Consider the following 23,217-nt stretch of genomic DNA (forward strand, 5'->3'; position numbering starts at 1 on the left):
ATTTATGGACGGCCCCCAAGTGGAAGCCCTTCTGTCATGAGCGGCGTATGTCTGTTGAACTTCTTTCGCACCGTACCGTAGCCAACCGTGCTCGTTGGAGATGCGGGCAAGGACAGACAAACAGTACGGCAATTCAAGGGACGCACTTTTATTTGTACCTGTGCACACATTTTCTTGCAATCATTTAGGTCTCCTGAAGTGTAACTATCATCATCAGCAGCAGGGCCTGGGAGGGAAACAGCTGATTCCTGTCGCTCGGCTGGACATTGCCTCCCACCCGTCTCGACCTATTTATTCATTTCCCAGACTCTCCCCGCATGTTGCCGCTCACGTTGACACGTTGTGACTCGTGATGACACCTCGCCAGATCATCACCTATATTTTGAGATTTAAATCGCCTCGCCCCCCCCCCCCTCTTCCTCCTCCCCACAGTGACCCTGAAACAGTGAGATCTCATCACGCAAGCGAGGTTATTATTATTATTGATGTAAAATAACACACCACATTTGTCACTGCTCAAACCCTGCCCCGCAGTGGGAAATATATTGAAAACTAATTATTTGGTTGGGCTGCATTGGCAATTGCTGTCGAAGCTCCATTGACAAGAAGAAAACTCAGACACATTCGTCAATAACACTGCCTTCAAAGGGCAGACATGTCCTATGAAGAAGGACCATTTCCCAAAATGTCACCTATTCTTAGGTTTTTTCGGTAAAGTCACGTAGGTAAAAAAAATAAAATTAAAATTAATCAAAGTAAAATAAAAATGAATACAGCAAGCGTGCTGTGACGGTTCCACCTGAAGACGGAAGCTTGTGTTGCCTCCGAAACGTCGTGATTTTTATTTTATTTTTATTTTATTTTACTTTTTTATTTTTTTTTTCCTACGTGACTTTACCGAAAAAACCTAAGAATATGAATCATTGCAGTCACGAAAGCTTCAAATCTAGAATGTCACCTATTTAGCACGGTTGGCCACGTACGGTGCGAAAGAAGTTCAGCCTACGTGCGTGCATATTCAGGAAAGCGAGTGGGCTTCACTGGACACGTGGCGGAGATGGCGGCGTGACGGGAGCCACTCGTGTGCACGAGCGAGATGGATTGTGGCGGCGTCGTAGGACCACGAGGGATGGTGATGGCGTGGGGAAGATCTTCATCTATCAGTGGAGGGACGACGATGATAATGTTGACGAATGTGTTTTTTGGTGGCGGCACATCTTCAGATTCAACAAATGGCAAAGAGATACAAATGAAATTAAAATTAATAAAATAAAATTATAAAAATCTTTTTATTTTATTAATTTTTATTTCATTTTTTTACCTACGTGACTTTACCGAAAAAACTAAGAGTATGCAGTCACGAAAGCTTCAAATCTTGAATGGCAAAGGGAGATGACCGTGTGGAGCCGTTGATGAAACGAGAAAAATTGACCCGTCTACAAGTTTTGTCGTGACACATGAAGAGCTCTCCATGAGCAGATACCGAGTACCAATCAAAGTCTTAAAACGTAACTGTTATCATAATGTCTTTTAAATTTCCACTCACTTTTGTAGCATTCTATCCACCTTCTCCATTCCGTAGACATCTCTCCAAACCGCTTTAGATTTCTCCCCAGTCTTTAGATTTTTTCACAATTTGAAGAAACAAAAAATCGAATTCGATCATGCCGTGTCGCCGCGTAGGTTGGCATAGATCTCTGCAACGAATTCTCTTCCCCGACGTAGCAGCTCTCAGAGCGTGTGGCGAAGCATCGGACGGAACAACACGCAGTGCGGCGCGAAAACACATCGGAGGGTCCTATCGAATTGTACTAAGCAATTAAAGACCGGCTTGCTTAAACCGATGGCAATTAAAATACACGGCAACAATTTCAGATTACGGGACTGGGAGGTGGGCCAGGTTATTTCCATTGCTTGGCTGCTAGGAAATTCCACGTGATAAGCCACTTCGTTGAGCTATCACTTGTGGCCAGGTAACTTCGGAAAAAATAAGAAAATAGGTCAGTAAAAGAATCGTGATTTGCTTACCTTTCCTATACTTTGCACTCCTGTTGTATTTTCCACGCTTCCAATTAGCATGGTTGGCTACGTACGGTGTGAAAGAAGTTCAACATACATACATTTCTGTATTGCTTGTTCTAACTTTCTGACCTGCCCCTACTGGACATCTGTGAAAAGGAGCTTTATAGGTCATCGGTTTCCTCCGGAATAAATGAAGATTCGGATTCTGAAATCAACTGGGATGGGCAGCTGTGGCTGAGCGTATGCTGTTTGCCACGACCCTTTGATGTTGTATCAACACCGACCGTTGATAGGGCATTTTCCAGATCGCCCTTTTGGCTGCTAAAACTCACACGTGTGGACAAGCGCTGATGTGAGATGAAGTGGGAAACCAAAAGCGTCGATGTTTGTCACGCATCGTAAACCAGCCCTGCGGAAGCAGGAGGTGCCATTCTTGCAAGCGCTGCCTCATGCTTCATTTAGATTTTAAAGCAGAGCCGGAGAACCATCTCCTTCCTGAGGGCTGGATAGAAAAGAGGCACAGAGGAGAAAGAAGTTCGTGGAGCAAGAAAATTGACGCAGCTGACATCATGCAATGATGGGAACTTTGGGCTCGGAACACGTGTATGGGTTGTCACGCAAGTTAATGTAAGTCTATGGGTCTCTGGACAAGTATGTGGATACCTATGCAATGCTGCATATAATCTAAGTGTATGCGAGTCCGTGGGTCTTTGTGTAAGTCTGTGGATATCTATGTCAGGACAGTCGGTGTGACCAGAGAATGGGCACAGACTAGGAGTACGTGGAGACAAATAAGTAGCAATCCCCCATGGCTCAGAATAAGAAAGGGCCTCATGTGCCCACGTGAGAGTACATGACAGGCCAGATAAGGCCTGCAAGTTGCGTGTTGCACACTGCTGATGTAAATATATACACACACGCGTATATATATACAAACTATCTGGAGAACGCCCCTTTAACCTTTTCCCGTTCTGATGACGTATGTGTACGTCAACAAAACGAAACCGGAAATAAAAATAAAATAACTTTATTGGTACCGAGGCTCCCGCAGGGCCATACGGGAGGGCTTGGTGGCCGAGTTTGGCGTCAGCTATTATAGATTGCGCTCGTGCCGCTACAACGGCGTAAAACCTCTCGAAACATAATCATTGCCGAGTCGCTTGCGCGTTCCCAGATTCAGTGGTGAACGGGGCCCACACCCTGCAAACTTGCAGACGTCTCGGAACGGGAAAGGGTATTAACGCCAGTTGCTCTGCTTGCTCCGCAGGCGAGGAGAGGCGAGACATGTCGATGCGGGCGGCCATGTTGCCGGTGCCGCCGGGCTGCTCGCAGGTGCTGCTCGCGCTCGTCACGGTGGTGCTGCCCGTGCTGGAGAGCAGCGCCATGGGCTGCCCCGCGCGCTGCGACTGCTCCGCGCCTCTGCGCTCCGTCGTGTGCCACCGCCGCAAACTGGTGTCCATCCCCGAGGGCATCCCCACCGAGACGCGCCTCCTCGACCTGAGCAAGAACCGCCTGCGCGCCCTCTCGGCCGGCGACTTCGCGAGCCACGGCCAGCTGGAGGAGCTGCAGCTCAACGAGAACGTCATCGCCGGCGTCGAGCCGGGCGCCTTCGGCGGGCTGCCGCACCTGCGCGCCCTCGGCATGCGCGGCAACCGCATCAAGCTCATCCCGCCCGGCGTGTTCGCGGGCCTCGGCAACCTGACGCGTCTCGACGTGAGCGAGAACAAGATCGTGGTGCTGCTGGACTTCGCCTTCCGCGACCTCCGGCGGCTGCTCGAGCTGCGCGTCGGCGACAACGAGCTGGTGTACGTGACGCGGCACGCCTTCGCCGGCCTCGCGGCCCTCCGCGAGCTGGCGCTCGAGCGCTGCAACCTGACGTCGGTGCCCACCGAGGCGCTGGCGCAGCTGCACGGCCTCTCGTCGCTGCGACTGCGCCACCTCGGCATCGCCGCCGTCAAGCCGCACGCCTTCCAGCGCCTGCCGCGCCTCCGCTCGCTCGAGATCGACCACTGGCCCCTGCTGGAGACGCTCGGCGCCGGCAGCTTCTCGTCGCTCAACCTCACGTCGCTCTCGGTCACCAACACGAACATCACGCGGGTGCCGCGCCTCGCCCTGCAGCCGCTCGTGCACCTGCGCACGCTCGACCTGTCGTTCAACGCCATCGCCAGCGTCGAGGCGGGCGCCTTCGCGACCCTGACGAGGCTGCGCGAGCTGCGCATGGAGCGCACGGGGCTGCTCGTCCTGGAGCCGCGTGCGCTGCAGGGCATCGAGCAGCTGGGCCTGCTCAACCTGTCCGGCAACGGCCTGCGCACGCTGGAGGAGAGCGCGCTCGAGTCGCCCGGCCTCCTGGAGGTGCTGCGGCTGGACGGCAACCCGCTGGCGTGCGACTGCCGCCTGCTCTGGGTGGTGGCTCTGAACCGGCGGGGCGGGCTGAGCTTCGACGGCGGCGAGCCGTCGTGCGACACCCCGGAGGCCGTGAGCGGCGCCGAGTTCGCCGACCTCCCCGAGCCGCTGCCCAAGGGCTACCTGGCGTGCCGGCGGCCGCGCATCTCCCCTCGCCGGACCCAGCAGCTGACGGCCGTCGAGGGCCAGGCGGTGCACTTGACGTGCCGAGCCGACGGCGACCCGGCGCCCGACGTGGCGTGGCTGGCGCCGTGGAAGCAGCGGGTGACGGCGCGGCGGTCGACGGGCCGCCTGGCGGTGCTGCACGACGGCACGCTGCTGATCCGCCGCGTGCAGGCGTCGGACGGGGGCCCCTACGTGTGCGTGGCGAGCAACGCGGGCGGCAACGACAGCGCGCGCACGCTGCTCTCGGTGCGCGGATTCTCGCCGCAGCCCCTCTACATCAACGAGACAGCGGCGAGCGCGGGGGGAGGCGGCGCCGCCGCCGCGGCTGCCGCCGCCGCCAACATCAACAACAACGGGTCGGCGGGCGAGGAGGATGACGTGTGGGGCCTCGGGATGTCGCACGGCGACATCAAGACGGTGCTGGTGGCGATCGCGATCGGCTGCCTCACCTTCCTCGGCGTGGTGCTGCTCTGCCTGCTCGTCGTGTTCACGTGGAGCCGCGGGAAGGGCAAGCACAGACAGAGCGTCCACATTACGTACGTGCCCAAGAGGCAGGCGGGCAGCGCCACGCCCCAGGCCGGGGCACAGCCGCACCAGCGGATTTTTATGAAAATGTTTTAGAAGAGATGCCGGGTGGGGGTGAGGTGGGTGGCTGGGTTGGTGCAGGATGGATGCCGCTGGACTGGCCAACGACGATTTTTTTTCTCTCCCTGGATGCGGATGACATCTGTTTTTTGTGATGAAGAAAAAAACCCGGATTGTTGGACTCTTTGTAGTGCGAGATTATACGGTATATATATGAGAGAATATTAAATTATTGACTCTTTTGTGTATTTAAAACAAATCTTCTGTATACAGTCCCGTATGCAGTACTTTCCTACAATAACAGAAGTTTTGAATATATTACGACTGCGCACACTTGTAAAGCACACGCTTATTCGAAATGTGTTATAAGAGTTGTCGTCAAAATAAAGTTTGAAAATCAGCGAACGCTTGCCTCGTTGTATGTCTGCCCATTCACCCCCCCCCGCCCACTCCGGCTTAATTAATTTCGAACATTAATTAAACCGAAGGCAATTGCCACTCTTAATATGGCGAGGATATTGGACCATTCTTTGCTTCAGTGGTCGTGAAATCATTACCGATTGATGCTAACTTAGGTTAATAATAACGCTGATGAGAACTGATGATGTTGATGTTTCAGATGAGGATGAATGATGACCATGTTGATGATGATTTATGGTGATAAGAGCTCGGAAAAAAAACACAAAAATACTTGTACGCTTTCAAGTTGGATAAAATACTTCATAGTCCAATATAAAGTGTCTTAACCGTGTCCTCATTATTTCGGCCTTTCCTTTGAACAATTGCAGCATTTTTCTGCGTACATTGCCGACATATAATTAGTAACTACAGAATAATCTTGTTATTGTTCTCTTTCCTTGTCAACAATGAAGCCGCTGCTCCATTGTTAATCCTATCAGCCGTCTACGATGACTACGATGGTAATGATGAAGGGACAATCACGTTGATTGGAGTGGACAGGATATAACGTTTAAGCTATTTCCATTGCTTCAAAAATGTAATTATGAACATTATTATCACTTTGAAGATGATGATGATACGGGCAATTATGTTGCATACAAATAATTGTGATTGTTGCGATCGAACGGTGGCTCAGCGGTTTACGCACTGCTCTACGAACCTGCATGGACCGTAGTTCGATTCCGGGACACTTCTAACATCGCAGGCAAGTGACACCCGAACCTGGGTCCTGGTCTCCGTCAATTCACCAACCTACGCTGAACAACTTGGTGCGGTCTCCTCCGACAAAATCCACGAGCGGCACATCCTGCAAAGGCCTTCGTATAGCGGTGAATCGACAAAGGTCCTGTGAAGTATTGTTTAAATTCTCATTATAATTCACGATAATTGCGGCGACAGCAGCGGCGGCGGTGGCGCGATGGTGATGTTGCTCAAGTGCGTGCCCGTTATTTTTGGCAAAGGGGTTGATGATAAATTACTCTGGTCAACACACTTTTTCCGGCATAAGGTATTCCAACGGTCTTAAGGTAATTTTGGGGTGCTGATTCCAAATCTGGCATCAGTTTTTGCCTATCACATCAGGTTTTTAAGATATCAAATATTGCATTTTCAATAAAAACTGCAGAAGAAAAATATTAAATAAATGTGCATATCTACATAAAATTATATTACAAACACACTATCCTAAAAATACAACACCATATTTTAGCACTAAAGCAGTCACTGACTCGCAAAAACTTGCAATCATAAGTGACAGAGTTAATTTCGGGTAAAATCAATGAAAATGAGGTATGCCAATAACACAAAAATGAGATGTGATAGAGCAAATCTGAGATCAGATTTGGAATCAGCACCCTGAAATTAGTCTAAAACAGCTGCAAAAGTCCAGGCCAGAAAAAAAATGTTATTTTTTTGTTGACCAGTGTTATCGATCGTATTTACACAGCGGCTGCCACGACGGTGATGATGAAAACAATGATTGGCGAGCCTTCATCACCACTAATCGTGATCTACCGCTCTTGCCCGATTCTGACGCGCGCGCACAAGTGAACGGATTTTGTGCCATTAAACGTTTTTTTTTGTTTTAAATAATAGCAACGATAATAATACACGCCATCGTACCGGTGAGTGAACTCATTACGTTTGTGCACAGGCTCCAAGATTAGAGGACATGGCAAGGTCAAAGTAGATTTATGAGTGTTTTTGTGGCGTTTTATTGTGTGGATTAGGAAGGCAATTTTTTTTTTTAGATTCCCAGGCGAACGGTCCGGATATCTCAACCGTGCCGTATCTGGGCCGAGACTGCCCTGGTGATGTATAGTTCAATTCTGCGCAATATTGTTTTTGAGTCTTTAACAAATACCGTTCTTTGTGGAGAGATTTAAATCACAGTGACTGATAAATGAGACCCTGTTCACCATTCGGTGCCCGTAAGCTGTTCCTAAATGAGAATGTAAAATATAGTCCCGTACAGCGGCTCATTATTTCTCTCTTCAAATATTTACCAACTACCCAGGCTTTGGGTTGTTCAGCAGAATTTACGCTGGGCAAGAGTGCAGTGCGTATTACACACCGCGATGATGTGTGGCTTGCCTGCTGTAGTGTTGAACGATTAGGTGGACTCAGAATTTGCATAATGTAACCGGGGAAAATACGGCAGATGCCGCCGTGAATAATTCACAATCCGAGTAATGGCAGTCACTTCAGGAAAGTAGCCGCAAAGATTGCTGAAACTCTTTGGATTCGAAAATGTTGTTGAAATGAAAAGATGATTGCTGGAGGTTCGATAATTCGCAACGCAATTACCGACCCTTTTAGTCGCAGTAATGGCTTCTACCTAAAAATTTTCGTTGTTTTGGAAAATAATAACAATTTACAGGCCTCTTTTGTACTGGATGAAGGCACATCCCACGCCGTATTGCTTTCTGGAGGCGGGCGGGAGACGGGGGGGGGGGCGTTCGATCATCGCGCTTCACTCTCCTGGTCAGCGTGTGTGCGTGAATGGGGAGGACCACAGGGTCGGTTCTGATATCACTTGCCACGAATGATCGTAATGTGGCTGCACATTTAACTCCGGTCACCGGGTCAATAGCGGTGTATGCAAGCCACCGCACCAGCACTCCCCCACCCCCCCCCCCTCTCTCTATTGAAAATACTTTTACAATACAGTACTCTCAGTTGGTTTTCTTGTGACGCTTGTTAAACTGCTTGGATTGCCAAAGCCACAACTCAGAGTCCAAGTAGATTCCAGTCAGACATCAAGATGGGGGTATATTTCGGACAGAGTTGACCTGTTGAAGACCCATACCAGGTGCGTCTACCCTGCTGCATCGATGGCGAATGTGAACCTTGGAATGGAAGCGTGTGCATACTTACACGCGTGCACCTTTTCCTGCCTATTGTATCGCACACCAATGATGTGAGAGCACGTCTGTGCTCTCACATCATTGTAGAACTCCCGAATGAAATTCTTGTCACTTCACATGGCGAGAATGAGAAATGTTGATTTACATTCAGTGCAAAGGTAAAGGTGCAGCCCTGAATTGCATTGCTCATGCCACTGCTGCTGGAAGGGCCTCCACCAGAAGGAGCTTTCAATCCCTGTACAGCGTATTTTATCCTAGTCGTCCATACTGGCCAGATGTGTTGGAGAGAAATGAGAGTAACGACGCTTTACCTCTCCACGTGTAAACTGTAAACTATCATCGGTTGACTTACTATGGTGTCCTCATTTACACAGCTGGGTGGACATAGGCGAGGGGATTTTAAGAAGCTCTTCGCTACATTGGAACCTCATTTGCCAGAAGAAAAAATATGATAATTGTTTTTTTACCCTTTTATCTGGCAACAAAACTGACACCTTTTTTTTACAAGGAGTCATGTTTGCATAGACCACAATACCTGCAATCATAATGCAAACAAAAAACATAACTCTGATAATGTATGCACTGTCCTTGAAGTTGATTGGTCCACACCTGAGACAGCTTTCCTTAGAGCCTAGTCTCACATGGTGTTGGACCAGATGTGAGACTAGGCTCTAAGGAAAGCTGTCTCAGGTGTGGACCAATCAACTTTAAGGACAGTGCATACATTATCAGAGTTATGTTTTTTGTTTGCATTATGACTGCAGGTATTGTGGACTATGCAAACATGACTCCTTGTAAAAAGGTGTCAGTTTTGTTGCCAGATAAAAGGGTAAAAAAAACAATTATCAAGCTCTTCGCTGTTTCAACTGTCCTGCCAGGAGGTGGAATCAGTGACCTCTGCGTTGCAAGCTATGAGCTCAACATTAGCAGCATCCATCATATGAAATGTATGTTGTCGTGAAGAACTTTAAACATGTTAAGCCACCCACGGAATATTTTTTATTATTATTATTTTAGAGTCCCATTCTCATCTTTGTACTTTGCGTGATACATGAAACATTTCAACAAACATCGGGTAACTTTTAATTTCCTTTCATCGACATCAGATGGGCTGCCTTGAAAACTCGTACTGTTCGGCAGTGTTTGCTTCAAAGCTTTGATTTTTAACTCATATCAAAGCCAAGTCAAACTATGGAGGCATCTAAAACATGGTTTCTTTTTTTATGGCAAGGGCAGCTTATTTTTTCTGGTTTCATCTGGCCTCAAAGTTTCTCAGTCATATAAATATAGATGATTTTCACGAAATGTTATAATTATTGTTTTATCGGTGCCATGGTCACGATTCCAAATAATCCAATGCAAACCCTCTATGTTATAAAATTGTCCACAGAAGCAGATATCACATGACTATTTCTGAGATCACTTTAAAGGGCCTTCTGGTTCTCGGAGTAAGGTGGAGCAGTTTTCCCCCTAATCGTCAAATCAAGCTGTTTTCTTAATTCTCATAGCTGGATTAAAAAAAAACTAATTATATGCAGAACCAAGAACCAAATTGCACCGATGTCTGAGTTGGAGAACTTGATGAAACTCAATACACTTGGCAACCCCGTTAATAATGCAGGATTCCAGCGGTGAGCTCAGCACTCTTGACCTTTGAGCTACCCGTTCACCTGCTGCCTGTTGACCTCAGATATATTAAGGACGGATCTTGCAAGCTGCACTCAGGCAGCAGAAACACTCAATAATAATGATGAGACAACTCTGAGTTTGAGTCACGGTGCTTAACGGCTCACACCTCTCAACATCCCGATATTCTACGTGGGAGGTATGCGGCTAGCTCTCTAAAGAGCTGCTCCTGCATTTCACACCTCAATCGGCGACATTCACACCGCGACTACATGGAGAGCTGTGAGCGCACTGCCAATGGAGGCGCGAGTGAATGCACGCTAATTAATTATTTACCGATTTAAATCACGGCCAATTGTGGCCCATTTATTTCCTCGTGAAATGCAATGATTGAAGAAGGACGTCGCAAAAAAGTTGCGGGAGGGCGAGAAAAAAAAACGGCAGGTGAGAGATGGATAATTGTTCATTAATGAACCTTATGGCGGGACCCCGGGGTCCCATAAGCCCCCGGCTCTCGCATGAACTGCGTTGCGACGTCATTTTATGTCTGTTGAAGGCGAACGACACGGCAATCGATTCCTCTCGACGAGCTCTACACGATGCGCTAATCAACGTTTTGTTTCTTCTGCGCATTCGTCCTCGCTGCTGCGCTTGGACACGACACGACAACAGAACGATCCGCGCCTGGTGGATCGCGGCGTTTATGTGCGCGGTGGGACGGAGTCGCCAAACATAAATTGTATTAATTACGTTTTTGACTTTCGTTTATTCGGGACCTCGGGGTCCCGCCATGAGGTTCATTTGCTCCCCTTCCCAAACGCCGGGCTCGTTCATTCGAGATTTCCGTACAGCGTGCGTGAGTTATGCTGTTAGCGGAGTGAATAGTTCACACTGCTGTGGTATCAGACGACCGCCACTCGCGTCATTTTTATGTTCCCCCCGAGACCATGATGGTGGTCTTCCTCGTCGTCGACGTCGTCATCGTTAAAAAAAAAAATGCTGTGAACTTGCTATTTGCTTTTCACTATTGTTTTTTTTTATCTTCAAAATAAATACAATTACATAAATGTGCTACTTATTTTTGGTAGAATTTCTCTTCAAAGCGGTCAATAGGACTGTAGATAAACAATGGCACGAGGCTGAATAGGAAGGCGGCATGCAGAGAAATCCAGCGAATTCCGCAGACTTTAAACAGATCCATCGCAACACAGTTAGCGCCATCTCTCTCTCTCTGTAGTGGAGCGCACGGAAAGCTTTTGACTTAAAAGGGAAATTATTTTTACAATCCTAGACCGTAATTGTGAGTCTAATACTTACACGTACACCTGCGGTGCGCATCAAAAAGCACTCATCGACGAAGCAAATGCAGTGTGGAAAGGTGTATTTATTTGTTACCTTCAAAGTGACGTTACGAATGTTGAATTTTGCGGTGGCCACCAGTGCATAAGCTGGCTCTTAAATATGATATTCAAAAAAGTACTTTTCCTGGGATTGAGTTGAATTTTTTCAATGGCAACGAATGTCAACACAGTACAGAGAGATCTAAGCTGTTTTAAACAAAGCGTTTAACACATTTCATGCTTTCAACCAAAGTTAAAAAAATCCTTTTAGCCGGCAATGTGCTTCGGAAGGTATATTAGTATTGCAAAGGCTGCATGTAAGCAACGTCATTCTTTAAAAACAAGATTTCTGAGTTTGGTGGCTCTTTTTCAGGAGGGTCCCGCTCTGCTGCTTGGAGCTGTGGTGGAGCTGTGGTGGAGCTGTGGTGGAGCTGTGGTGGAGCTGGGGTGGAGCTGTGGTGGAGCTGTGGTGGAGCTGTGGTGGAGCTGGGGTGGAGCTGTGGTGGAGCTGTGGTGGAGCTGGGGTGGAGCTGGGGTGGAGCTGTGGTGGAGCTGTGGTGGAGATGTCAAGGAGCTATGATGGAGCTGTGGTGGAGCTGTGGTGGAGCTGGGGTGGAGCTGTGGTGGAGCTGTGGTGGAGCTGTGGTGGAGCTGTGGTGGAGCTGGGGTGGAGCTGTGGTGGAGCTGTGGTGGAGCTGGGGTGGAGCTGTGGTGGAGCTGTGGTGGAGCTGGGGTGGAGCTGTGGTGGAGCTGTGGTGGAGCTGTGGTGGAGCTGTGGTGGAGATGTCAAGGAGCTATGATGGAGCTGTGGTGGAGCTGTGGTGGAGCTGGGGTGGAGCTGTGGTGGAGCTGTGGTGGAGCTGTGGTGGAGATGTCAAGGAGCTATGATGGAGCTGTGGTGGAGCTGTGGTGGAGCTGGGGTGGAGCTGTGGTGGAGCTGTGGTGGAGATGTCAAGGAGCTATGAAGGAGCTGTGGTGGAGCTGGGGTGGAGCTGTGGTGGAGCTGTGGTGGAGATGTCAAGGAGCTATGATGGAGCTGTGGTGGAGATGTCAAGGAGCTATGATGGAGCTGTGGTGGAGCTGTGGTGGTGCTGGGGTGGAGCTGTGGTGGAGCTGTGGTGGAGCTGTGGTGGAGATGTCAAGGAGCTATGATGGAGCTGTGGTGGAGCTGTGGTGGAGCTGGGGTGGAGCTGTGGTGGAGCTGTGGTGGAGATGTCAAGGAGCTATGATGGAGCTGTGGTGGAGCTGTGGTGGAGCTGTAATGGAGCTGTGGTGGAGATGTCAAGGAGCTATGATGGAGCTGTGGTGGAGCTGTGGTGGAGCTGGGGTGGAGCTGTGGTGGAGCTGTGGTGGAGCTGTGGTGGAGATGTCAAGGAGCTATGATGGAGCTGTGGTGGAGCTGTGGTGGAGCTGGGGTGGAGCTGTGGTGGAGCTGTGGTGGAGCTGTGGTGGAGATGTCAAGGAGCTATGATGGAGCTGTGGTGGAGCTGTGGTGGAGCTGTAATGGAGCTGTAATGGAGCTGTGGTGGAGCTGTAATGGAGCTGTAATGGAGCTGTGGTGGAGCTGTGATGGAGCTGTGGTGGAGCTGTGATGGAGCTGTTGTGGAGCTGTAATGGAGCTGTGGTGGAGCTGTGATGGAGCTGTGGTGGAGCTGTGGTGGAGCTGTGATGGAGCTGTGGTGGAGCTGTAATGGAGCTGTAATGGAGCTGTGGTGGAGCTGTGGTGGAGCTGTGGTGGAGCTGTGATGGAGCTATAATGGAGCTGTGGTGGAGCTATAATGGAGCTGTGATGGAGCTGTGATGGAGCTGTGATGGAGATGTGGTGGAGCTGTGATGGAGCTGTGATGGAGCTGTGGTGGAGCTGTAATGGAGCTGTGATGGAGCAGTGGTAGAGCTGTGATGGAGCTGTGATGGAGCTGTGGTGGAGCTGTGATGGAGCTGTGGTGGAGCTGTGATGGAGTTGTGGTGGAGTTGTGGTGAAGCTGTGGTGAAGCTGTGGTGGAGCTGTGATGGAGTTGTGGGGGAGCTGGTCGATCAAGCGAAGATCACGGGGGTGGAGGTGAATGCCTCTGATGCTGGATGGCAAAGGGGTCCGGTGGCTCACGCAAATTTGTGAAAAAGCTCCCCCACCAGCTGGACTGTGACGTGGTCGGTAGATGACAATTCGAGCAGGCGGCTTGAATGTTATGGCACATTTAGTGGTATCCTCTCGTGTGGGTGGGGTTTGTTAGTGGACTCTGGTTTCATCCAACATGCCAAATGTGCAAGAATCATACTTTCATTTTGTATAGCGTCATTCATGCCAATAGCATGTATGTATGTTGAACTTCGCACTGTAGAGTAGGCAGCCAACCATGCTAATCGGAGGTGGAGAACATAATGCATTCCATAACGCATCCCACAACGCTGTAAATTAATCATATATATAATGACCAAATCCCAAATACAACCACTGCCAAGTAAAACAATAAATACAAATTAATAATGAAATTAAATAATTCCACGAAAACTTAAAGCACAAACAACAAACACGTTTTTACAACAGTGAAATATGTCTACGAGGTCTACTTCACATCTCAGACCACAATCCCAAATTCCCAAACAAGCCAGGAAACCTTCACAGGAGGGGCGGTGGTGGAGTGTGGCCAAAGAGTTACGACTCGCTTTAACCAATCGGTGCAATGTCCTAAAAGTGATCACGTATTTTTTCAGCGCATTCCTGGATGAATGAACCAAAACTATTTTATGAACTGACCGGATCTCGCAATGCAGGAGGGCCCTCTTGAAAAAGACTGTTGAGATTCAGTGAGGCTGTCCTGGATAAACAACTTGTAACGAATTGGCATGTTTTGTTTACGTGACAAATCTGACTAATTAGCTGTGTCGGGTGGTGGCGGGTTTAACGACACATTTACATTTATATATTTACACGATCTAACCAACCATTTCAAATTAAACCCATTGTTAGATACCCTTACAAACCAAAATACCCGTGAAACAAATAGGGTCTCTTGAGTGAACTCCCAAGATGCTGAATAATAAGTGATCTTTTTCCAGGAATGCCTCACGCGGGAATCAATATCAATTTTTTGGATGGCCCTGCATTGGATTGTTTGTGGCCAATTCCACGATAGAATGTTTGGCTTCACAACGTGGGAGGAAAGCCGAGTCACTAGACCAGGGGTCGGGAACCTTTTTGACTGGGAGAGCCATAAAAGCCAAATATTTCTAAATATATTTCATTGAGAGCCATATAGTATTTTTAACGTATAATGAATTAAATATGTCTTGCTTTTAATGCGACTTCTGGTGCTGCATGGTTTTGCTGATGGCCTTGTAGTCTGGTTCATACGTGGTGAGGTTGAGCTTCATGCAGGCGTGACCCGTGAAATTTATCTTCAAAACTAATTTCTGTTTACTTTAAAATGACACAGTATTATTAAGCAATATCACAAGTATTTTAAAATCAGTTCCAAACTGATTTTTTAATCATTTTTAATAATTTTTTTCAACTCAAAATTGTCTGGGAGCCATATGCCGTCACTGGAAGAGCCATATATGGCTCGCGAGCCATAGGTTCCCGACCGCTGCACTAGACAATACCCTCAAGCACAATGGTCATCACTGCCATAACCATCTCCTGGTCACCTTGCAACCTCACACTTACAACACCTGGCAAGCTCATAACGGACATCTGTGAAGAAGAACTTCACCGCTCATCGGATTCCTCCAGTCTAAATTGAGATTCTGATTCTGAAACCCCCGCCAGTGGTACAACTTCGCGATTAGCTTCCGTGATCTGACGAGATCGGGGGCATTTGGGGTGATCTGGCCACCGGCCAAATCCTAAAACATGCTCTGCTACATGCAGTACAAAGGCTGGTTTTTATATTACGCGAGTTTATTTAAATTAAATCTTTAATTCATGCCATATGCTTACACACTAGAGCGGAGTAGCGAGGGATGGTAAATTTGGAATACGAGGAGGCACGCCTTAATTTGAAGGGGCGCTGCGACAAAGGCGGGCTTAGCATTGCTTCAAGGTTGAGGGCCCTTCGCTTGTGAATTTTAAGCTGACGCCGGGTCAGGAGAGAGGGTGCCTTGGCGTTGGGTCTTCTAGGGGTCTCTGATTGACACAAAGGCCATGATATGGACCGTCGTGCTCACCTCGTGTTCTGGACTGTGCCCACCACCTCCCCCTCCGATAACCTTGGTTCAAATTGAGGCCCTCACGGAGGATTTTTTTTTAAATGGCCGGTGAGCAGGCTGGGCTTCAGGTCAAAGACTAAGTAAAAAAAAACGAAAATCTTCAGGGTTGCTTGGCTTCTGAGGAAATCAAGAAGGTCATGTGACCAGTCCAGAGTTTACACGATTAAGCGAATTCTGCTGGTTATGATAGTGTCTCAAAAGTCGTGAGGCAGATTCGAATATTTAAAAAAATACGTTTTACTTTGAAGAACCAGACATGGAATTGGCCAAACGATCGCAATGTAGGTCCCTCAGCGAGGGTTTTAGTGGATAAATGTCGTTATTTTTATTATTATTCAGCATCTTAGACTACACTCACGAGCCTCTTGGAAGGTGATGTATTTGTTTTATTACGCAGAATGCTTCGCAACGATACAACTGCGTTTTTGTACAATGTTGTGTTTTTAGCGCTGACAGGGCCCCATCATTTGCAGGCAGACCTTTTCCCAATACTTTTACAAATTATGTTTAACAAGCCCGAACTCTGCTGACAAGATCCAGAGGTCAACGCGGGTGGAGAGGTTGGCAAGCTTAAACAAATGCTGACAATTGACGTGAACACGGAAGGGAAAACGTCCCATAGATAAAAAAATATATATCTTACTTTTAATACGGAATGGAGGGTGATTTAATTGTTTTTATTATCCAGAATGCTCCATAATAGTGCGTAGTGATTGTTTACGTCGACTGCGGCACAGCATGTACATCAATGGGAATTACCTGTACGCAGACAATAGCAGGCACTGCTATTTTAGTGCAGACAAACGACAGGAGGTACAAGAGCAATGTGCATGCACAATGTGCGTCGATGACCATGTGAATAACCCAACCGGCATTGGATACCCATTGTAATTTATATGCATTCAGTAAACCCCCTCCCATCTTTGCACGTCAAGGGGGCTCACAAGTGACGTCATCACATCTATCCCTCTATTTAAGGAACGAAACGGGAGGATTTCTCCACAAATATGGCTGTCGCCTGATGATGCCGGTTGTAATTACTGACGAAACGTCGAACTCAGATTGTAAATATTGTGGATTTGCTCTCCAACACACCGGTGTTGCTGTACTGGTAACGAATTGGCACGTTCTGTTTACGTGACAACCCTTACTAATTGGCTGTGTCGGGTGGTGGCGAGTTTAACGAAACATTTATATTTATGCTATCTAATCCCAAAACAACCTATATTATGCACATTTACTCTCACCTGAGTAGTAGAGTGACCCTTGGTGAAGAAACAACAACAACACAACTGCATTGTGCGGTGAAAATAGCAGAATCGTCTTTGGAAACAGTCCCCAAGATAGCGGTGAGTGTAGACATCTGACTTAAAGCTTTTTTTTATTTTATTGTTCTATCTACGTGACTTTACCGAAAAACCCAAAGAATATGTAGACATCCTTTAAAACAAATTTGAGATTGCAGATCACGTTAAAGAGAAAACGCTGACATTGTCAAAGTTCCAATCTTATCGCCAAAATCAAAATGCCATCATGGTCACATCTGTCAATGCCACCACACCACCAAATTGTGTAAAATTCTCTGGCACGTGTCGTGACGGGTACTACAAGGTCCGACCGTGTCCGTCCGGTGCTCGGCGAGCAGCATTGCCTTCCGGTTGCCGAACAAATACGTCACGAGGTGCCACTCATTGCACACACAAAGCGCTTGACACAAATGAACCACGATACCTTGCTGATCTCGTCAAGGTGCATAAACCATCACGCGACATCCGGTCATCCTCGCAGCGGCTTTTGATTGGCCATCAAACAAAGATGGTCACCGCATCGCGCGCCTTCAGATGCACTTCTGCTGGCCGTCTGGAACGCTGTTCCTACCCATATTAGGAAGCGACATTAGCGATGCACTTTAAAATCTAGATTCAACACTCATTTCTTTATAACTGTGTTTTGTTTTTTTAGGTTTGTTGTCTTCCCCCCCGCACCTACGATAAGCACGGTTGGCTAAATACCAACTCTTTGTATCTCATTCCAGATCCCTGCACAGTAGACCGGCGCCCACCATCTGCTCTGAGATCTTTATCTTCATCGCCAGACTCGCGAAGACCCATTACCACATCCTGTCCCAATAACCAGCGTCTCCCATCCTGCACGCACGTCCCTGCCAGCCGAAGCGTAGCTCCACCACCTACTTGCTAGGGTCCCTTCCGGACCTCTTCATTGCTTCTCCTGTCTCGCGACTGAATTCCCAGCATCGGTCTCAGATACGTGGGCTCAAATGCCAACAACGTATTTGAGAGCTGATTCGTTAGAGACCAGCTCTCTGATGCATCTATTGACATCAGCGTGAGATGATATGAGCTTAACGTAGAGAGTTGCATGCAATGTTTTTTTTATCGTGAGAAATCGTGCCCTCCCTGCGTTCCTGTAGCTTCTAAAAAAAAACACTCCTCTGCTAAAATTACATGTCCATTGCTAAACAATCTACCCATACGACTATAAAAATCCATACAACTTTCCCAATGCCGCTGTGCCCTTGACAAATCTCTTCTTAGAAGTTTTAGCTTTGACCAACTCTTTCTAGCGGCATTTCTTAACGGAAAGTACATAGATATGGGAAGGCCAAGCATTGCCATGCTCTTGAGACAAGGCCAAGATTTCCACGGGTGCACATTGATCCATCTCATGTCGAACGAGCATCAGAAATTGCATTAATTTAGTTATTTGACATCATGTAAATGCGTGCAATTTACCCACGATAATCTGCCCATTGTGCTATCAGCAGCACATCACATGATAACCATTCAGAACTCTGGCACAGCAGCGCAACACTCCATGATAGAGAATGGCCAACAGAAGCGGCCATCACAAGCCTACATCCGACGCCCCTTCAAAGTGACCTCTGACCCACACGGTAGTGTGTCAATACGTTCCTACCCCCTCTGCCTTTGAGGTTCAGATTAATCGCACGACAAATTGATATTCATTCTCAGAGTTGGAATTTTGTAGAAAAACAAATGTGCAGAACAGGTGGAGCGGTGGTACAGGGGTTAGCTTCGATTCCCTACCGTAGCTAACGCGAGCTGTGCGGGATTTCAGAACCGGTTAAGTGCAGGGTCAAATTTGAATGTGATTATAATTTTTGTGTGTGTGGAGTCATTGGTGACCGGACTGCGACGATCAACTCACCCTACCCGTGAGCCCAGTTCGATCGTAAGCAGCTGCCTGGGATTCAAACCAAGAATCTCAGCAGTGCCACCTCGGCAACCGTGACCTCGGAGGCGTTGGACCACCTCGATATTTGACCTTTTTTGGGGTGTCCGACTTAACTCTCGGCAACACGAGGGCACAGCGGTGGGGGGGGGGGTTGTGTTAAAGGATGGCAGAGCCAGAGGCAGCCGTGGCGGCAAGCGGGCATTATCGATAGAGAACTTCCAGTACGAGTCGGTTTGCACGCGTCCTCTCGTACGGAAACAGCCGTCAGCCATCTGCCGGCAAAAAAAAAAACCTTTGGGTAAATTGGCGTGGGCAGACGTCGAGGGCAAGCGATGGATGCATCACAAACAAAACCAAATTTTAACCCGGGAACACCACCGCCAACGCAAAACCTTCCCAGCGCAGGCTCACATCCACCGCCCCGGCTCAAATCCAATAAGTAATTTACGTCCCGCCGAAGACAACCGCAGTAATTTAGAGGCGCAATAACCCGGGCGGGTGATTGCGATGAAATGGCCGCGTTCTGGGCACGCGTTGTGCCGGTGAGCGGTTCCCACTCTCAGCTCCTCGTTAGCGCTCTCGGCAGCCTTATTAAAATGCATGCCGGGCGGCCCGAACCTGCCACCAGTTACTTATGCATGGCTTTCTAATGAAGCTCGCCAAGTGCGAGTCTCCTTGATGAGCTGCACTCTGCAATAATGAGGTTTATTACTGCCAACGCGCGATGCTTAGATAGAAAGAAAAACAATATTGCGTCTTGTTGTTTTAACGTTTCGCACGCGCTCTGTTTAATTGTGTTGACTCGCAAGCGATGCTTATTTATTTATTCATTCTTCTTCTTCTCCTCTACCCTTCTTATTTATATATATATGTCGTGAGTCGCAGAGGTTAGTGAATGTTGTAGCATTGAGGTAGATGGGGGGGGCGGGAATTGCTGGCAACCATGAAAGCCTTTGCCATCTCGAGGGAGCTCCCCCACAAACCAAGCTGACAAATGTCAATACAGGCGTCGCTGCATAGAGATGCACGGGGAGCCTGTGGAATTGGAATAATCTGCCAGGCACAAAGGTGTCTTTGATGTGAAAGAAGAAAATCCTTACGCTCCCACTTTGTCTGCGAAGGCGGGGCATAAAGGGGAACGAAACCCAATATCTCGCGAAACGTCGTGAGAATTATTTTATTATTTTATTATTTTTATTATTTTATTACTTCCCTTCTACGTGACTTTACCGAAAGAACCAAGAAGATGAATACCTGCAGTCACGAAAGCTTTAAATCGAAATCTCGCGAAGGCTCACGCCACGTATGTTAATAGTCGACTTTCTTCGGGATGATCTCCTTTCGCGTAATTAGCGGCGGGGCAATAGTTGAGCAACGTAAAGTCATTGTTTGAAGGAGCGAAGCTATAAAAAAAGGCGTAGGAATGACGACCCGCCTCGGGGAATTCACTGATGGTGGAATGGGTTGCAAAATGATAAAATAAAGAGACGAACGAAAACGGGATGGAGAGCTTTTGTAAAACTGAATTTAATTATGAAACAAAGTAAAGCAATGTGCCCGACGGGGAACACTTTAAGCTGTCACACACGGATCGTAAACAAGGATAATGACAAAACGAATGCAACAGACGCTGAAAGGTGCGCAAAGAGGCATGAACGGCGGCATTGGCTCGGAATCGCACAGCGAAGACAATAGAACACATGGATTACAGAACCAAGGTATGTCAGACAACAAATCCGTTTGAGTGTCGAGAAGAGTCTGTCCGCATTGGCAGGATGCATCACTGGAGGAAGCGACGAAGGCCGATGGAAGAGACGGCTGACAGAATGACAGCCAAAGGAGGGAACGCACGCGAGAGGGCCGCTACCGTGGAGATGAAGCGATGAGATGAGTTCACGTGCAAGCGTAAGATGGATTATGGCATCGGTGGTGGCATGGAGAGGCCGTCATGCAGCAGCGCATAGACGATTGGCTTACGATGACGTGATGGTGATGATGGCTTGGACGAGAGCGCTATGTTCAGATGGAAGATCGCAAGTTGATTCCCATCTGGGGAATCGACTTAGTCTGTCAGCACTTTTGAGGTCTATAGAATTCGTGCTACGCGGCAAGTCGACAGAGGCTGTGGCGAATAGGAAGGAGGCATCACAGTGATACACCCCGCTACTCCTGACACAAACACATTCCTGCGGAGGGAGCTGGTAGGAACGTTGGGTTGCTCGGTCAATGGCCAGGGTCAACGGCGGCGTGGTGTATTCCGCAAATATGGCCGACTGTGAGGGCGGGCACAAGCCGGCGTGAGTAGGTTAAACGTTGAGTTTTATAAGGGCACCACGGGGTGACCAGCCCCTCCCCTCCCCACCAAGCGCCACCCCTCCGACCCCCCACCCAGCCCCACCCTCCCCACCCTCTCCTCCCCACCCTCCCCACCCTCCCCACCCAGCCCCTCCCCACCCTCCACTCTCCACCCAGCCCCACTCCTCCCATTTTCGGATGCACGACGGACGGACGGACACAATAATCCCCTGTGGGCTGGTGGAACCAGGTGGTTCCTACCAGTATGATCTGGCTCAACCTCGTACAAACTGTAGTTATTGCCCTACATCAACATCGGCCGTAAGAACGACGTCCTACCATCAAATTGACGAATTTCCCACCTCTGGGATCGGGAGGACCGATGGAAGTCGAGCACCGGTGATGATCCCAATGACATGGAACGGCAATGCGCACTGATTGCAAACTTTCCCGATCTGGCAGGCGCATTGGTGCCCTGCGTGTCATTGTCAAAGTTCACTTTCTTATTTTCTTCCAAAAGCACTTTCGTCCCACTTCTACAACGCATCCGTGATCCACCTTTTTATATGATACCCCGTTTCTCCTTCAATAAATGCACCGGGCATACATATTTGACTCACCTTAAAGTATTCAGCACATCGCTGTCTGTATAACGCAGTGCGGCTTAATTTTATATAAGTCTACAAGCTGTCACCGTTGAAAACGACCAGCAGCAGCAGCACAAATATGTCAATATCGCCATATTTAGATGGTTATATTTAGAAGCAGGTATCCCTCGTTTAACGAACCTTCGGTTTACGAGATTTCGCGTGAACGCAATTCACTAAATACGGACAATTTTTTTTTTCAATAAACGGAATCGAATTTCCGCTTGAACGAAATGCCACGTGGCACGCGCCATGAGATCAAACAAGAAGCATCAGCGGGAAGCTGCGTCACAGTACCCCTACAGAGGAAGGCCTCCTTATCACCTTGACAGTCATTCCAACGTGCAGCAGATCTTTTGGTGAGTTCCCTGAAAAGTCGAGATTTGAAGTGTTCGTGACTGCAGGGATCCATACTCTTTGGTTATTTAGGTAGAGTCACGTAGGTATAAAATAAAATAAAAAAATAAAAATTTGCTGTGGTTTTCCCACCTGATGATGATGATGATGATGATTGATTGTGTTGCAATCGAAACGTCGTGATTTAATTCATTTCATTTGATTTTATACCTACATGACTTTACCGAAAGAACCAAAGAGTATGGTTCCCTAAAAAGGTTAAATTATTTTTTATTATTGCATTTTCAATAGTTTTAACATTCACGTTCTTTGTTATTGATATTTTGTAACGTGAAAGTGATACAGTTGTATATTTTTAGGTTTGGAGCAACGTTTAAATGACTGTCCGAAATACATCCCTCAATTTTCCGTACGACATGAATGTGAAACGCCATTCCGATTTACGCAATTTCGTGTTTGATAGAACGCATCCCTTTCGTAAATCGAGTTATACCTGTGCATCCGTTTTCAATGTAACATTTCGATTCGGACATTGCCTCGCCGCAACGGTGATCAGCTTCGCCCATGCAAGGAGAGCGCAGGGGGACAGCGTTGCGGTATTCGGCCGACTGCTTTAATCACCACCTTCTTTCTCCACCCCCCTCTAACTCTCTCTCTCTCTCGTGCTCTCTGTGGCGCCTGTTTCCATTTGGGCTGCCGTGAACAATCCCGCAGGCTAATAATGCGCACAGCGTCGGCGGAGCGACTTGTCATCGGCGGCAGTGGCGGCAGCGAACCTCGTTTACTTTACAACTAGATTATTTTTGCCACACACGGGCTGATGATGATGATGTTGCTGCTGCTGCTTGCTTGCTTGCTACGGTGGCGTCATGATGGTGAGCACACCGGACAGGCAATCGGGAGGTTCGTCGGTTCGAGTCAATTTTTTTCCATTGCGGGCTGTTTGGCCACCGGTGCGAGTTTATGAAACGCCAGCAGTATAAATGGGTACAACTCACAGCAAATTGCTGATCGGCAGGTTAGCGC

At 48.2% G+C, this 23,217-nt stretch overlaps 1 protein-coding gene across 2 annotated transcripts in view; it reads left to right on the forward strand.

Moving 5' to 3' along the window:
• LOC144946031 (leucine-rich repeat and immunoglobulin-like domain-containing nogo receptor-interacting protein 3) overlaps nucleotides 1-5,249 on the forward strand; it is a 154,837-nt gene extending 149,588 nt beyond the window's left edge. For both annotated transcript variants that reach the window (XM_078874769.1, XM_078874770.1), the window contains exon 3: nucleotides 3,290-5,249. In XM_078874769.1, coding sequence (XP_078730895.1) covers nucleotides 3,307-5,211 — 1,905 coding nt within the window. In that variant the 5' untranslated portion in view covers nucleotides 3,290-3,306 and the 3' untranslated portion in view covers nucleotides 5,212-5,249. The remainder of the gene's footprint in view (nucleotides 1-3,289) is intronic.
• The last annotated feature ends 17,968 nt before the right edge of the window (nucleotides 5,250-23,217 follow it).

This window comes from Lampetra fluviatilis, chromosome 39, assembly GCF_964198595.1.
Source record: "Lampetra fluviatilis chromosome 39, kcLamFluv1.1, whole genome shotgun sequence".
NCBI classification, from domain to species: domain Eukaryota; kingdom Metazoa; phylum Chordata; class Hyperoartia; order Petromyzontiformes; family Petromyzontidae; genus Lampetra; species Lampetra fluviatilis.